This window comes from Chamaea fasciata, unplaced genomic scaffold (genome assembly GCF_029207755.1).
Source record: "Chamaea fasciata isolate MVZ Bird 193981 ecotype frontalis unplaced genomic scaffold, bChaFas1.0.hap1 SCAF_2, whole genome shotgun sequence".
Lineage (NCBI taxonomy): Eukaryota > Metazoa > Chordata > Aves > Passeriformes > Sylviidae > Chamaea > Chamaea fasciata.
This window is the reverse complement of record NW_027094087.1, coordinates 1,022,777-1,038,547: the sequence shown is the minus strand read 5'-3', so window position 1 is coordinate 1,038,547 and position 15,771 is coordinate 1,022,777. Positions and strand designations below refer to the sequence as shown.

Genomic DNA, 15,771 nt, shown 5'->3' with positions numbered 1-15,771 from the left:
GTCATGAAACACGTTCTGCTTGGAGGAGACACACTTCAGGAAACTGAAGTACTTTTACATCTCACCACATTTTGAGCTCATGCTAAACTCTGGGAGTGGCTGCTGTTCTCTGGCTGTGCCTTGGGTATTCCTTTAGAAGCACAGCTCATCCTGCTGCAAAGAGCAGGTAAACTCCTGGAGCAGAGTCCAACGCAGAAGTGCCACTCTGGCAAGTGATTAAAATTAAGATTTTACAATTGGAATTCCACGGTCAGTGCCCCAACTCGTCTGGAATGAGTTTTCCTGCAATGGGAGACACGGCAGCAGAGGAGTCTTACACACAACCACAAAAACATGGATTAATTTACCTGGTAGGTGTTGTCAAAGCTGTCATACATGAACCTGGTGATCAAGGAAGTCTTCCCCACTAAAAGAAGAAGAAAAAAAAAAAAAGGATTCAAGGATCAATTTCAGAGCAACTTTTTAAAAGCAAGTGATTTAAAAATGGTTTAGTGTCCAACAGATCCACAGTGTGCACTTTTAACTTCCCGCAAGGACAAGAGCAGTTATTTACAATTGTCATTCTTTTCACCTGCATCATTCCCAAGCACCACCCTTAAATATTTGTGATTTGAGATGAAAATCAATTTCATTGCTCTGTTTTCTACCAAGTCATTCAGCAATTTCAGTTGAACTGAATGAATTTAACAGCCCCTATAACTAATTATTAGCAACAAAAAGCTCTTCTCACTCATAAAACACGGGAATTATTCCATTTAAAACCCCACCATCCTCTAAGACCAACACAACAGCAGAGCTCAGCCAAAGCCTAACTAATTTTGTAGGTTTTTTCCTTCTCCTACATCTTCACCTGGATAGGAGATATCCAGGAACTGGAACATCTCCAGCTGCCTCATTTTGGTGTGTGTAAATCCTCTTCATGGTAGGCCGCTTATTTAGGAAGCAACTGAAGTCACACAGGGCTGCATCACCTCCCAGTGTTTTTTCCTCCTTGCAGCTGGAATTTGCCATCTCCCAGTGGCAAAGGAGAGGAACTGTGGGACTTGTGCTGGACACCAAACACTGCACGTGCAGATAAAAGGTAAGAAGGAATCCTCGAGGCAGAGTTTCTGTTCTCCGAGCACTATTCCAAGGATTTTTAGTTCTTTGCCAGGGTGACCATCCAGTGAACACAGGGAGTTAAGGCAAGATTAAGGTCCCGTCCCAACCCAAACCATTCCATGATTTCTGGGGTGAGTTTTGGGGGGGTTTTGTCGGTTTGTTTTAGATCTTAACCTAAGAGTGTCACCAGAATCTCCAGTCTCCCAATCAAGCAGCATTATCATCTCCAGTTAACTCTGACAAAGGGCTAAACAAACAGGAACCCAGCAGACAGCCCCGGAGAGATGAGATTTTCCCATGTCAAAACCTGAATTCCCATGTGAATTTCTAACACGTTCTGCTCTGGAGGCAGAATCAGGTTTCCCACGAAGTTAAAAAGCTGCCTTCACAAAGACAGAGCAAATAGTCCCTTCACTGAGTAGGTTTTCAGAAGCAGCACATCCCAGATGGGAATGACTCCTGAATCCCTGACTCAGATTCATCCCATGGATGTGCTGAGCAGCTCGAGCTGGTGCAGGACAAACAGCCACGAGCTGCTGCGAGGGGAGGAGGGATTCACTCTAGACCCAGTGACAATCCTCAGGAGACACAGACCGGCAAACCCAATCCCTTCCCGCTGCAGCACAGGCTGAATCCCAGGAATCGATCTGCAGCATCACAGACAAGCTGGTTTTCCTCACGTGGCCACTGATGTAAACAGCCCCATTGAATTCTTCAGTCTCACACAGGAAATTATTTGCTTCGGTAACTCACGACCCCTGAAGGACAACCAAGTGTTCCAGAAAATTTTTCCCTTCTGAGCGACACATCTTGGATGGGTTCTGTCCACAAATCATGAAATTTGAAAATGTTCTGTTTATTCCTGGAGCCTCCCTAGCCCACCTTCATGCATTTCACAGAAAGAGGGGGGAAATAAGGTACTGCTTGGCTTGTTTGTATTGAAATATCTGCTTCAGCCAACATTTGGAGAGAGCATCCTAATGGACTTAGTTCCAAGACATTTCTTCTCTGAACAGACCCAGGTTTATGCTGACAGGCACCAGATCGAGATGGTATAACACCAACTGCTCACAGTTTTAATTCCCTGAATACTGAGGCACTGCCATTCCTCCTTTTAAAAAACCCAAACTGACTCCTTTTAGAAATCCTGGCAGGATTTCTAAATCCACAACTCCCACTGTACCTCTAATTTCTGTTCCGCCTTGCTGGCCGTATGGTTTCTCCAGTTCCCAGAAGGCATTAATTTGGGACTGATTGCAAGCAAGGGAGAGGACAGATTCAGAATTCAAATTCGTCTTGGAAAATGCCACAATGACCTCAAGAGGCAAAAGAAGCTCAGCAGGGAGAAGCAGAACAAGGTAATACACGGAGACAAGAACAACCAGCTGCTTAAAATCCAGATGGGAAACAACTGGATAAGTAATCCAGGGGTTATAGCCCAAGGAACAGATAAGACACTCAAGACTTCAGCTTTGTTTCATTAAGATGTTGGGTTTTTTTTTTAATCCAGTGAATTAATTTAATCTCTTGGAAAAATTTCCACACACTAATGCTGTCCAGGGCAGCATTAGTCAGCAATGCAATATCCTTTAGGCCAAAATATTCCTGGTATGCTGCTGGAACAACTCCAAGAGAAAGGTCAGTATCGCATCCTTGGAGGGACAGAGCTGGGGGAGGAAATGCTGGGAATGGGGTTTGCTTTGACTGGACGCACTGACAGCTGTGCTACAGGAAGCAAGGGAAAATCTCAAACAATTGAGGAGCTGAGAAGGAACTTTTTGGCAAAAAACCAGGCAGCTTGCAGAGCTCACAGCAAGTAGCTGAAAGGTGAGGGGCAGAAGTGACTCAGTGCTCAGGAAAAGTTATCTCCAGCCACTTTTCCCTCTGTAGATCAAGACCTAACTGCTAAAAGCCGAGTCCAACCACAATCCGAGCAGGAAGGGCACAGGACTGAGAAACTGAGGCAATTAAATTTCAAAGTAACTTTTTCAGCTGGGCAGTGGATTCTCCTCCCTTCCTTGGCACGCAGAGTTGCCAGGTGTCATTCCACTCTAGGAATCCACATCCAAGGCATCTGAGAATCTTCTGAAGAGAAGGGAAGCCAAGTAAATAAGTGATTAAGCAAAGAAACCATTTGTTTCAACACCAAACCTGAATGTCAGTTCAGGACATTTTTCTGTCACTAAGAGGCTGAACAATGGCTTCACCAGATGACTTCTTGGCTCCTTACAACTTTCCATCCAACAAAAACTCCACATCAAAAAGCTCCTAATCCCACAGCTGCGCCTCAGACACCAGTGCTTAGGTGATTGCTGTGATTATAAAATCCTAGAAGGTTTTGGGTTGGAAGGGACCTTGACCAACCCCCTGCCATGGGCAGGGACACCTTCCACCAGCCCAGGGAAGTTGGCTCTTCCAATACATAAAATTAGGAAACTCCTGCAAGGAAAGGTCTGATCACTTGTTCAGCACAGAAACCAGCACCGACACCCTCCTGAATCAGCAAGTGAATCGTGGCAGCAAACAGCCAAGCGCCCGAACACGACCGAGTTAAAAGACTGGAGGCTGTGAAGCTCCTATCAGCGGAATTGCCACGAACCAGGAGGAGCTAAATTCCAAGTCTCCAGCTCATCCAGTGACCCTGATTGATCCCCTTTGTCTGGGAGCCTTGAGCCCCTGCCTGGCAGGGATTTCACAGGGAGAATTCAGCGGCAGGATGGAATCAATACGCTGATCTCGTGCTTCCAGCCACTTTGATCCGACAGCGGCCGCCGGAGAGAATCCAAGGTCGCTCCACCTGATTCTTGCAGGCTGCCTTTGCCCTGCTCCTGGGGAGACTGGTGTGTCCAGAGCTGCCCCCAGCACTGACAGGGATGAATGGGGGCTCCCACAGCTCCCGTGCCGGCAGCAGGAGGAGGGCACAGACCCGTTAGATAACACAAATCACCTCCCTGCCAGCGCGGCATTAGAAGGTCATTTGTTGTCAGAGTCTGCAAAGGGCTCAGGCACCAGCCAGGAGAGACCTGCAAGGAAAAGTAATTGGGATTGTGCCACTCGGACCGTGCGATGCACGAGGAGCAGGTCTGACATCCCCCTCTCAGTTTCTCAGCCGTATCATTCTAGAGAGTCACATCTTGTCCAAGGGCTCTTCTGGAGAAGTCACATTTAAATCGCCGGCTTCATCCTAGTGGTTGCTCAGAACTTTCAAAGCATCAGCAAGCAGGAAAAGAAAAAAAAAACCCAAGAAGTATCTTGAAAGCAAAATAACCTTAAAAGTAATCAACACGTCCAGCCTATTCAGCTGGAAAACTGCACTTGGCCTCTCGCAGCTCTCAGAAGCAGCCCTGGCTAAGAGATCCAACCTGCTGAAAGCCAGAGGTGAAGGGAGGAAGGTGAGGAAAGCCTTCTCCCCACGTAAGCAGATAACTCACAGTGTAATCCCAAAGTTCCACTTGCCCTCTGCATCATTCCTTTCTGATTTGATTGAAGGATAAACCCCAGTGGCGCTACAACTTTCTTTCGTGAATACGCTCATCTCAAAATCTACACTGGAATTATTTTGTTGGAGGGAAAAAAAAAAAAAGCAGCAACCCACGGCACCAAAAGGAAAAGCATTGCTAAGAACAATATATTGAATTATGAATGCCTCAAAGCCATTTTTAGATTTGTGCTTAAAAAGAAGCCCCAGAAGGAAGATGCACAGAGTTAACTTTAAATTATCCGTATGAGCCAGTAAGAATATTTTTAGGTATGCCATTCCCAGCACTGGAAACAGAAATGCCGTAATAAAGTGATTAAAACAGCTTCTTTAAAATCTAACAAAAACATCCCCTATCCTCCTCTGCTCCTTGCTGTCAAACAATGGAAATTTCACCTGGTTCCCTCAAAGCAAGAAACAAAACTCGCTCATTATCCAAAGGCACTGACAGAGCCAGCAGACTGCATTCATCCAAGGAATTCTCAGTCAGGTGAAGTTTGGCTCAGTCACAGTGAGGAACTCAGAGGACAGAATCCAGTCTAGTCCCAGGGAGCAGAGGCAACACCACAGTTGAGGAGGTCTCATCTCCTCGCTCTAATTAAAGGATTTTTTTTTACCCTGATTTTTTTTTTCCTTATTGATTCCACTCCTGCTCTATTGTCAAACCTCTTTTTTCTGCCATTTATGTCCTGATGGGAGATGAGATCAGACAAAAGGACCACCTGAGCCCATTTTTTACAGCTTTAGGTCCTCAATATTTTTTTTTTTTTTAATCAACAAAAAAATAAAATTAGTAGAAAGCCTGCAAAGTATAAACCTTCTTGAAATCCATGCATGGACCCCTCTAAGTAGTATAAACAAAATGGTTCAAACAGCCCCTTTTAAGATAATTTATTCCCAGCCTGGTTAAAGATCTAGGTTATAAATTATCCTGTGGTCCTATTGTACGGATGTGGTTCATTAAGAAGGAATTTAAGATTCTGTTTAGGAAGTTAATGTAGAATATCCAGAGAGTTACAGGGAAACGAGACCCAGAAAAACATGGAACGATTCAGGTTTGTTTAATGTCGTTTTTGGAGTACAAGAGATGCTCCATCATTTTCTACTTTAAATATGCTTCATTCCTCCCAGAGAACAACTCACCTTGATTTCAGCTGATTCTGGGGTTTGATACTCATCCCAAGCAGAACAGTGGCCTGGAGCTCGTGGCAGAGATCAAACACGGAGATCAGGCGGCGGAAATTAAAGCAGCGCCAGCGAATCCGCCGGCTCGGAGCACAGGGAGCACCCTCTGAACACAAAGTCCCCTCAACACAATTCCAGCAGTTTTATTCCTGCTATTTCATGGGCAGCTCCTCTGGCAAAGGACATTTGCAGCTGCATTGCTTCCCCCAGAAGCACAGGCCAGCGAGGACGTGCACGCAAATATTGGTACTTAGGTATTTCTTCGGCAGTTCAGGACACGTTTTGGTCCACGAGGACACTTTTAAAATGCAAGAAAACAAATCATAGAATCACAGGACCATTTTGGTTGGGAAAGCCCTCCAAGATCACGGAGCCCAACCGTTCCTCCAGCACTGCCAAGAACATCACCAACCCACGGCCCCAAGTGCTGCATCCACAGGGCTTAAAATCCCTCCAGAATGGGGATCCAGCAGCTCTCAGAGGGCTACAAAACAACACCCACGTGGCAAACCTCAGCCCCAAAATAAGTCAAAGCCCTCCAAGAACTTACACACAGGCTGCAGAACCTCCTCCAATAAAAAGCAGCCACAAACTGCTGGCAGCAGTTTGTCCATGATGGTAGGGGAAAGGAGGACAGACAGCAGAGCAACCACCTCCAAAAAGGGGTTTTTGGCAGTTTATTTGTGGAGGTTTTACAGCATCCTACCTCGAAAAGGAACTCTAGAAAGGCAGACACAATCAATAACAATGTCAAACAACTGCAGCTGGCCTTTTTAGACCAATGAATCCCTGCCAATCCTTCATTTCTTTTCAGGTCACCACCACAACACAGCTTTTATTTTGCCTTTTAATTAAAAGCACTATTGAAAACTGTTTGATACGGTCCTGGATCAATTACTTTGGCTTCAGGGATTGCTGGCAGCCTGGAGCTCTCAGTTTGAGAATCGCTGGCCTGCACCCACAGAGCAGAGCAGGGAACACACAGAAATTCAGGGACTGGCAGTGGAGGATTCCCATAGTCCAATCCCATTCCCAGAGCGGCCTCTTTGACCTTGGTGAACTACAGGGAAAGGCGGACTTGGCCTTTTCCTATCTTCCATCTCTGTTTCTTAGCCAGCAGTTGACAAAGCCGTAAGAAGCAGCTCCTCACAGCCATCCCCACAGTTATTCAAAGACTATTTATTCATTAATCGAATTTAAAAACTCTACAGGAACCAACTAGAGAATGTGAGAGACTTTTGGAAGCTCCAGGTAATCCTGAAGCTTATGGATGCCCTGGAAGTGTCCAAGGCCAGGCTGGACAGGGCTTGGAGCAACCTGGGATAGTGGAAGGTGTCCCTGCTCGTGGCAGGGGGTGGGACTGGATGGGCTTTAAGGTCCTTCCAACCCAAAACATTCTACGATCCTGTGATTCATGGGAGAGTGTTGAGCCTCTCAAAATTAATTTCATTTTTTAAAACCCAGGTTTTAACCCCTTTGCGGATGATCAGTAATGGCACTGTCCCAGTGCTCCACACAAAACGAGGATGAATTTAATGAGATGCAACACGTGATCAGTGAACCAGTGGAATAACCAAATTGGCCTCTTTCCTCTGCCCTCTACACACAGCCCTGAACATTTTAAAGTACTGAGAGATCCTGAACAAAAAGTTGATTATTTGCCCATCGTAAATTCAATTCCCTTAGTCCTTACCAAGATTCGATCTGGACTGGACTTTTCAAGGCAAGTTGAGACAGTTTTATTAGGGCTGAAGGTGGAGAGAGGAGTTCCACTCATTTAATGAAGCAAGGCCAGAATTTTGCTGCTGCTGAGGAAATTTCCATTTTCCTTTTACCCTGTGACAATCAGGTGCCTTGAACTTCGCTCGGGCTCTTTGTGATGGGAGAATTTCTGAGCAAAAAAAAAAAACAACCTTTTACAGCCTCAACATCCCAGCAATTCCCAGCAACTTCCCAAAGCAGAAAGTGTGACATCAGCCTTTAGCTCCCCAGCCAGCCTTCAGCACTGGTAAAAAAAGCTGCACTTAGCAAACTGGAACAGACCCTAAGCCAGGGATAGGAGCCTAAAAGGATGGTGGGAAGTGCACATGAATATTTATGAGTGTCTGGTGCAGAGCAGCAGGAAGGGAAGCATGGAGTGGAATGAAGTGGCATGATGTAACAGGGAATAACAAGGAATGACACCTACCCAGCAGATGAACACACAGAAAGCTGTTCAGGGAATGGCTGGGATCATCTGCAGCCCGTTCCCACGTGCTGCAAGGACAGGGATACAAACGCAGGAGCCAGACCCTTTGCGCAGGAGCACCATTTTAAACCCTAAGGATGTGAAAAAAGCTGCCTTGATCCTGAATTTCACATGCTTCTTCTTCCCAGGACAGAGGGCATAATTTGATCTTCCTGAGAGTTGCACCAAAAAATATCTGCTCTGCTTCTTACAGCCCCAGGAAAACAGGGAAGTGCAGCTCCTCAAGGCTCAGGGAAATATCCTCAAGCAGCAGCAGAGCTCTTTGTCACTCAGGAGGCTGAGACTCAAGCCCTTCTCCCTGGCCACCACCAAAGGCTCATTTGTAAAGGCTTCTGAAAGAAATTCATAATACTCATTTCAAGCCATGCCAAAAATTAAGTTTCACACACATTTGGCATCGTGTTTAAAGACCTGCCCTTGCTACTGAGAAGCAAACGGGAAACAGAATTTTGTTGCGACCCAGTTGTCATCGGAGCAAAGGGGTTTTAGTTCCAGTCAATCTCTCTGGGCAATAATCCATGGAAACAAGAGTCTTCATGCCTGCCCCTTCCTGTCAGGCATTTCCATCATTTACAAAAAGGGACCAATTACTCCCTTATCTACAACAACCAGTAATCAAATGATTAACACTTCAGTAACTGCCTTATAAAAAAGATGATTATGAAAATATGTGTTAGCCTGAAAAGCTCATTAATTCTCATTCATTCTTCTCTTTGGGCACCTCAGAGCATGTTCACAGTGTTGTTTTCCACAATAATTTATCCAAGACAGAAGGAAACAGAGGCTGGTGCACTCTTCTGACCTAGAAAATGTTGGGGTTTTTTTCCCCCAGGGTGTTGCTGACAGCAGTGCCCAGCAAAGGCTGTAACTCCACTCCCCAACTTTTTAGTCAGATTCAATACAATGCAGAAATCGAGGATTTATTTTCTTTCTTTCTACCAGCTCAAGGCTGCTTCATGCCTTAAATTTGAAGCTCTTAGCCTTGCTTTAAATTAGATATACATCTGGATAGAGACAAACACTTGGGATTAAATCTAGCTGCACATCAGTCTCTGTAACTAGGAATGCGGAGCTAGTTAAAGTTATTAAAAACCTGCTCTCTTCTTCCTTCAATGAGAAAACTTTCATTTTATTCCTTATCTTGCAGTATACATTCTCCTGGTCTAATTCCTGCTGCGCGCTACCGCACTTTGCTTCAAATATTCGGCAAAGGAGTTGTCACAGAATGGGTTGGGTTGGAAAGGACCTTTAAAGATCATCCCGTCCAAGCTCCCTGCCGTGGTTTTCATTCCAAACAGCTCGGGTGAAACTTCCCTTCCTCAAGGGGACCCGTTTTGGCCACTGCAAAAGATGTGAGCAGACAGTGACAAGTGAGAAAGTCCCCTGTTCCTCACGGTCACATCTCACCTGGAGATTCCTCCTCCCACTCAGACAGCTGGGCTGGCTCACTGGTATTTACTGGTCCATCTCCAACTGCCTCGAACAGGCAGAGCAGCAATTCTCCCCAAGGATCCTTCCTTTTACACAACCATTCCCAGGCACGCTGCGCGAAAACCCAGGAGGGTTTCACAGCTGACAGCTACACGCTGAAGGACAACCAGAGAAAAGCCTGCTCTGCCACTGATCCAAGTATTCCGTGCCATATGGATGTATTTTATGCAGTCCCTGGGCATTTTAAAACCAGCAAGAGAAGCAAAGAATTGTCACTTGTATTTAAAGCTCAGCAGCAGCCAAAGGGAAAAGGAAGAGGCAGAAGAGAGTATTTTCTATTATCCATCTTTTTCTAAGGCAACATCAGCCTGTTAGCTGTCTACAGGCAATTTAGAATCCTGTCTTATTTAACACTACACTTTTTTCTTGGGGGAGACGCCAGCTGGTTTTACCTGGTATCTGCACTTCTCAGAAATAAACTAAGGCACAAGTTAAGACTGATCATGACCGGCCCCAAGGTAGAAAGCACAGCCTGGACACACAAAGCTGGAAAAAGCCCCCCTGTGCGTTCTGGGATGTGAAAGGATCACACAGATCAATAAAAATGCGTGGAGACTCATTACAAGTTTAATGGCAAACTCAGAACTCCTTCCCGCTAAGCAAATCCTAATCAGCACTGGCAGAGCTGATAAAAGTAGAACAATATCCATGATTATTAATGCACAGGCAAGATTTCCTTTGGGATCTGCACCAAGCCTTGTGACAGGGACAAAAATACCCAGTGATAAATAGCTTCATTAACTCTTGTGGGTTTTGTCAGTGATTAGCTTGACTCTTCCTCCCAAAATGGGAAATAAATGAAAGAGCACAAAGCAAACAAATCTTCTTCTGTTTGCTCAGTCACAGCCACAAAGAAATGAAACAGTAAAAACGGGTCAGCCTCTGGTTCTGTCCCAAAATCACACTTGGGAGTTTTTTTAAACCACAAAGGTGCACACTGTAAAGTTCTCATATAAAAACTGGGGTGTTTTTTACCATCCCATTGTAGAAAAGAACAAACAGGAGTCAATCCCTCACTGCTGAACAGGAAGGAGCAGATCTATTAAACATGACAATTCAATTACTCTGCCAGTATAGGAAAATAAAAAAAAAAAAACCGTGGAAATGTTACCTCCTAAGCACAGCTATAAAAATTCATCTTAAAATCTATGCCTTATGTTCTAGAGATGAAACCTCTTGTCTGGTTTTCTGCAGAGGAATTCCAAGCCAAGCCTGTAACATAACCAGTGCTATTTTCACAGTTTGAAAGGTTTCTAAAAGCAACAGAGCCAAAACAAGTGTCACAAGTGGAAGACCTCCAGGCAATCCCAGCTCTCCTCCTCCAGGAAAGCACCAAAGCCTCTGGGAAGTGACACAATGCCACGTGAGGAGCCAGACTCCCAGTTTTCTGCTGAAGGAACAACATCTCCCATGTTCAGAGTGCTGAATCTCCCATCGTTTTGTACAGAAGGGGCGAATATTCTGATTAAACACGGCTGAAGGCAACTGAGGTCTGCAGAAGTTAAGTCTTGCCCATTTCTGAATGGCTTTTAAAATTTAATTTAGGTTAAACTGGTGTGGAAGCTAGAAACTGTCTTCAACTTCCTACAGCCGAGCAAAGTAGGAGTTTTGGCTTGGAGGAAGAGCCTTGGAATCCTGTGAAGAGCTGAAACCAAAATGCTGCAGTGGGGTAAATGAAACACCTGGAGCGACAGGGAACAGCAGGAGCAGGAAGGGAATCTCACGTGCCAATTGCTGCACGGTGCGGTAAATGCGGTTTCATTCAAATGAGAAAGAACAGACCCAAGATAAGGCAACCAGAAGATCAAGATTTGGAGTAATTGCGCAGATAAGGAAGACAAAAGAACAGGCAGACACAAGAATTTGGCCCAAGCCATAAGGGATGAGACAAAGCACCTAGAGGAAAGGTCCCGAGAAGTTTCGACTCCTAAGAGGTGCAGGACAAATGTTACAAAAGCATGGAAAGCCCAAAAGACAGGATGAGCATCCAGCTGTGTCCCATCCTGTGTCACAGCTTGGGGGCGGAAATCTTGGCCCTTTGGAGGACAGGGATGGGAGTGGATAGTTAAGATCCACACTCCAGTGGCTGCGAGGGAAATCCAGACTAGGATGCCTTTCACTTCCATGGGGATGAGTTTAATACCACCCAGAGAACAGGAATTGTGGATGACACACTCACGTTTTCATGGACATCAAGCTTGGTTAATTAACTAAAGGGTACTCACAGGTCACCTTTACATTTCAAAGACTTCTGTGCAGTCTCTCATTATTTGCCAGGAATGAAAAAAAAAACCCTCCAAAATTTACAGACTCACGAGGATATTTTTCCACCACAGCCTGAGGACTTTGCTTTCCTTTGCATCTTACATATTTAAGGTTTTTTAAACAGTTTCCAGTGAAGTTTCAAATATTCTCCAAAGGACTTTTATCTTTACTGCTCACAAAATGCCTCAGAACCCTCAGCCATAAACACGGGTGGGACAAAGCAGCATTTGGAAATATTGCAAAGCACATCCCAGGGGATTTTCTGACCAGCTGTGGATGACTGTGGAGCTATGGAAGAAGGAAGATTTAGTGGTCCAGAGATCCAGGTGACCACAGCCTCTACCCAAAACCTCTTAGGAGCAAGGCACGGCAAGTGGAGGAAGGAGCTCTGAGCTCTGGGAATCCCAGGTGGATCTGACCAACAACTCAGCTGGCACGTGCAGCACAAGCTGGAAAGGGGAAGACATTCCATGCAGGAGATGTTATTGGGAAGCTGCTCCTACATCTCAGAAATGATTTTTTTTTCTGAAGGTGATGAACAGCAGCAGTTCTTGCAAAGTCACCTCTTTTGGACTCCTCACTCTGGTTTTAAACACTGGATTTCAGCCTGGGAAGACATATTCCACAACTGGACTGGATCCTATCCCCGGTACTTAGCTAGGTGACATTTCTAAGTACATTTCTGTGAGAAAAAAACAAAAATACATTTAAGAGCATATTTGTGATGCAGAGGAGTTGGAGGATGACCGGGGAAAGGAAGGAGGAACGGTGTTAGATCCTGGCTAGTGACATCCTCTTCATTCCAGCTGCAGTTTAGCTGGGAATGGCTGCCTGCCCCTGAGCCAGAGCACAAGGATTCACAAATTCAGTTCAAAAACAAAGAATGAACAAACCTTATGCACCTCCATTACTACAGACAGGCACTGAGGGAGGCACATGGAAAACAGTACCAGGAAGTCCTACTGGAGAACGATTTAAAGCACTTCATATTCCCAGGAAGTCAGTGACTAAAAGTTCATTCAGGCTCCAAAGCGACACCCGGATGCTGAGGCCGAGCACGGCAGACTCTGGCACTGCACAGCTGTCTCCTGGCTGCAATTCCAGTGTCCTCCAAGTGGGAAGGGCTGAGCCATAACCGAGAGTTCAAGGGTGCAGGTGACATCTACTATTTCCTCCTTCCCAAAACAGTCTGCTCATTATTGATCCCTAATATAACCCCAAGATAACCCTAATCCCAACAGCACCACTCCACATAAACATTGTTATTTATCCCAGCTTACTACAGCTTTGCTGTGAGCACAATGAGAAAAATTAAGTGGTTTTAGAGACACCTCCAAAAATCCAATCCAATCCAATCCAATCCAATCCAATTCAATTCAATTCAATTCAATTCAATTCAATTCAATTCAATTCAATTCAATTCAATTCAATTCAATTCAATTCAATTCAATTCTATTCTATTCTGTTCTATTCTGTTCTGTTCTGTTCTGTTCTGTTCTATTCTGTTCTATTCTATTCTATTCTATTCTATTCTATTCTATTCTATTCTATTCCGCTGCTTCTCACACAAAAATTTGACCTATCAAGCTTCAGAGCCCAATACTGAAGTTTTATCATTGTCATGCAAGGGTGGCTCAATATTCACTTCATATATGATGGCAGTTGAAGCCCATGGGGATGAAATCACTTTTTGAAGCATCTACCGCTTCTAGGTTCCATCATTCTAACTTTCCATTAAAAACCAGTGCAGGACAGAGCAAAAACCCACCAGGAGACCTTCAGTAATTAATCATTCATAAGATCCAATTTTTACATCCCAGTATTTTATTTTTAAACACCTAATTATCTGCTTGTGAAAGGCTTGAAAGAAGTAAAACGCTACATATGGAGATCAAAAGTAATTAAGCCACTCTGGACAGACATTACGTTGGAAGGGTGGATCTGCTCTGCCAGGAGTGGTTCTGGAAAGTGCAAATTCCACACGGGCAAAAGGGGAAGGAGACGAGAGCTCCTCCATCACCAGAAGCACAAGAGATCCCTTCAACTGATTTCCTTCAACAGCCACTTTAAGTCCTCGGTTTAAGTCAGAAACTAAATGCTACCAAACCATTTTGCAAAGAAGAAGCCGACCTTAATAACATAATCAGGAACTTCTGGTTTGAATACCTTTGACACAGTACTTGTTCCCACAACAAACCATATTCCTGGGCAGTTTAGACAGAAACCTGCATGAAAATACTCAAACAGAACAATGTTTCCCCAGAAGTAACTTCTGTTAAATATACTGCAAATGATAGGCTAATGCATCATCTAACATGGAAACACTCCTGGATTCCTCATAGTTATATTCCTGAGGCAGGAGAGCGAGCAGCAGCAGAGAGCAGCCACCTGAGGATGCATTTCTGAAGGGAAACATCCCCTGCTTTGAGCACTGAGCATCATCCCGATGCAAGCTAAACCAGCAGATGCCAGCATCCAGCTGAGGGAATCCAGGCATCGCTTCCCTGGATCATGTGCCAAATGGAGCCCTTGGAACAAGCTCCTGCTCTCTTCCCAAAGATGTTTTGCCCTTGAAAGCACAACAAGCACTGCTAAGTCAGCCATTTCCAGCGAGGAATTAGAGAAGTTTCAGGAGACCTATTAAAACGCAAGGGATTACCATCCCCTTCCCTCCATCCTTTAGCTCGGTTAAATTTTGCCTAATGTTTCCCCAGCACCATTATCCCACTGGCAAAACAAGCAAATGCTTCCTCCTGCTGCCTCCTCTGCTGACTCCCTACACTGCCACAAAGAAATTCCTGCTCTCTCACACTGTGGTGACAATTTTCCTGCTGGGGGAAGGAGAAAAGGAAAAGAAGGAAAGGAAAAGAAAAGAGGAGGAGGAGAAAAAAAAAAAGGAAAAGGAAAGAGCTCCATATAGCATTCCCCTCAGTGATTCCATCTTATTCCCACAGCCTATTATCTCCTGGGCAGTGGTGAAAGGATTAAGACCTTGTCCTCTGCTCTTAGCACACAGGAGGTGCAGAACAGCTTCCACAGGAGCCCCCTCAAACTCATTCTCCAGGCAGACGCACAGGTGAGCGTTCCTTCAGAAGCGAGTTGGGACAAGATCCTAAAATAATCCTGATTTAAGGTCGATGCAGGCTGGCTTATGAAGAGGCAACTTGTGAGGAAAGAAACCGCCCAGAGCACATTCATTAGGCACAGCTCTCCTCCAGGCATCTGCTGATCCGAGCTGACAGGGATGGCTGCGGAGAACACCTGGGGACTGCTGCGAAAATAACCGGAGCCGCGCCGACACACACGGGTTTGTGCACATGATGCAACTCCCCGGCCAGGCAGAGGGAAAACAGCCGGTGTGAGACACAGGACATGGACACCAGGGCAGCACAGAATGCCGGGCTTTTGGACCAAAAATACCCCAACCACAGTTTGGTTTTTAGCAACAGAAACCCAAACCGTGCAGAAACCGAGATCAGCGCAGCTGAAGGAGCTGCAGGCTCTGGGCTCCTCAGACACCTGTATGGGTCCGGGCAGCACAAATCCCTGACATCAAGGATTCAAGGAAGGCTATCCTGACAACGCACTGTCCTTTTCTCCTTCACATCTCCTGTTCCTGAGCTGCCCCAGCTCTTCTCCTGGGAACTGGGGCACGACAGGCCATCAGACACTCGATGCTCACGTTGCCTGCACTGCCCAGGCTGCAAATTAAGAACTCCAGGATGTTAAACCTGTTAAACCTTAAAGGATGTTAAACCATTACATCAGTTCCCAACTTTTCAATGGGAAGCTTTTCCTCCCAAATCTTCCTCTTTTCCTCTAACTTCTTCCTGAAACACTGACCTCTCCACATGGAGTTTCAGCCAGCTGACAATAAACTTGTTCCTTCCCAACTGTGCTCCACAAATGCCTTGGGAAGAGGCCACGGAGCCTGAAGAGTCTGCAAAGCCAAGGTCTGATATTCCTCTGTATGAATTTTAAAAATAAAAATAGCTAAGTCTTT

General features: G+C 45.3%; 1 protein-coding gene across 3 annotated transcripts in view; it reads right to left on the bottom strand.

Annotated features, from left to right (window-relative positions):
- The window catches only part of RAB6A (RAB6A, member RAS oncogene family), a 39,069-nt gene that overhangs the window by 13,964 nt on the left and 9,334 nt on the right, over positions 1-15,771 (bottom strand). For all 3 annotated transcript variants that reach the window (XM_066207403.1, XM_066207394.1, XM_066207384.1), the window contains exon 2: positions 348-406. In XM_066207403.1, coding sequence (XP_066063500.1) covers positions 348-406 — 59 coding nt within the window. The remainder of the gene's footprint in view (positions 1-347; positions 407-15,771) is intronic.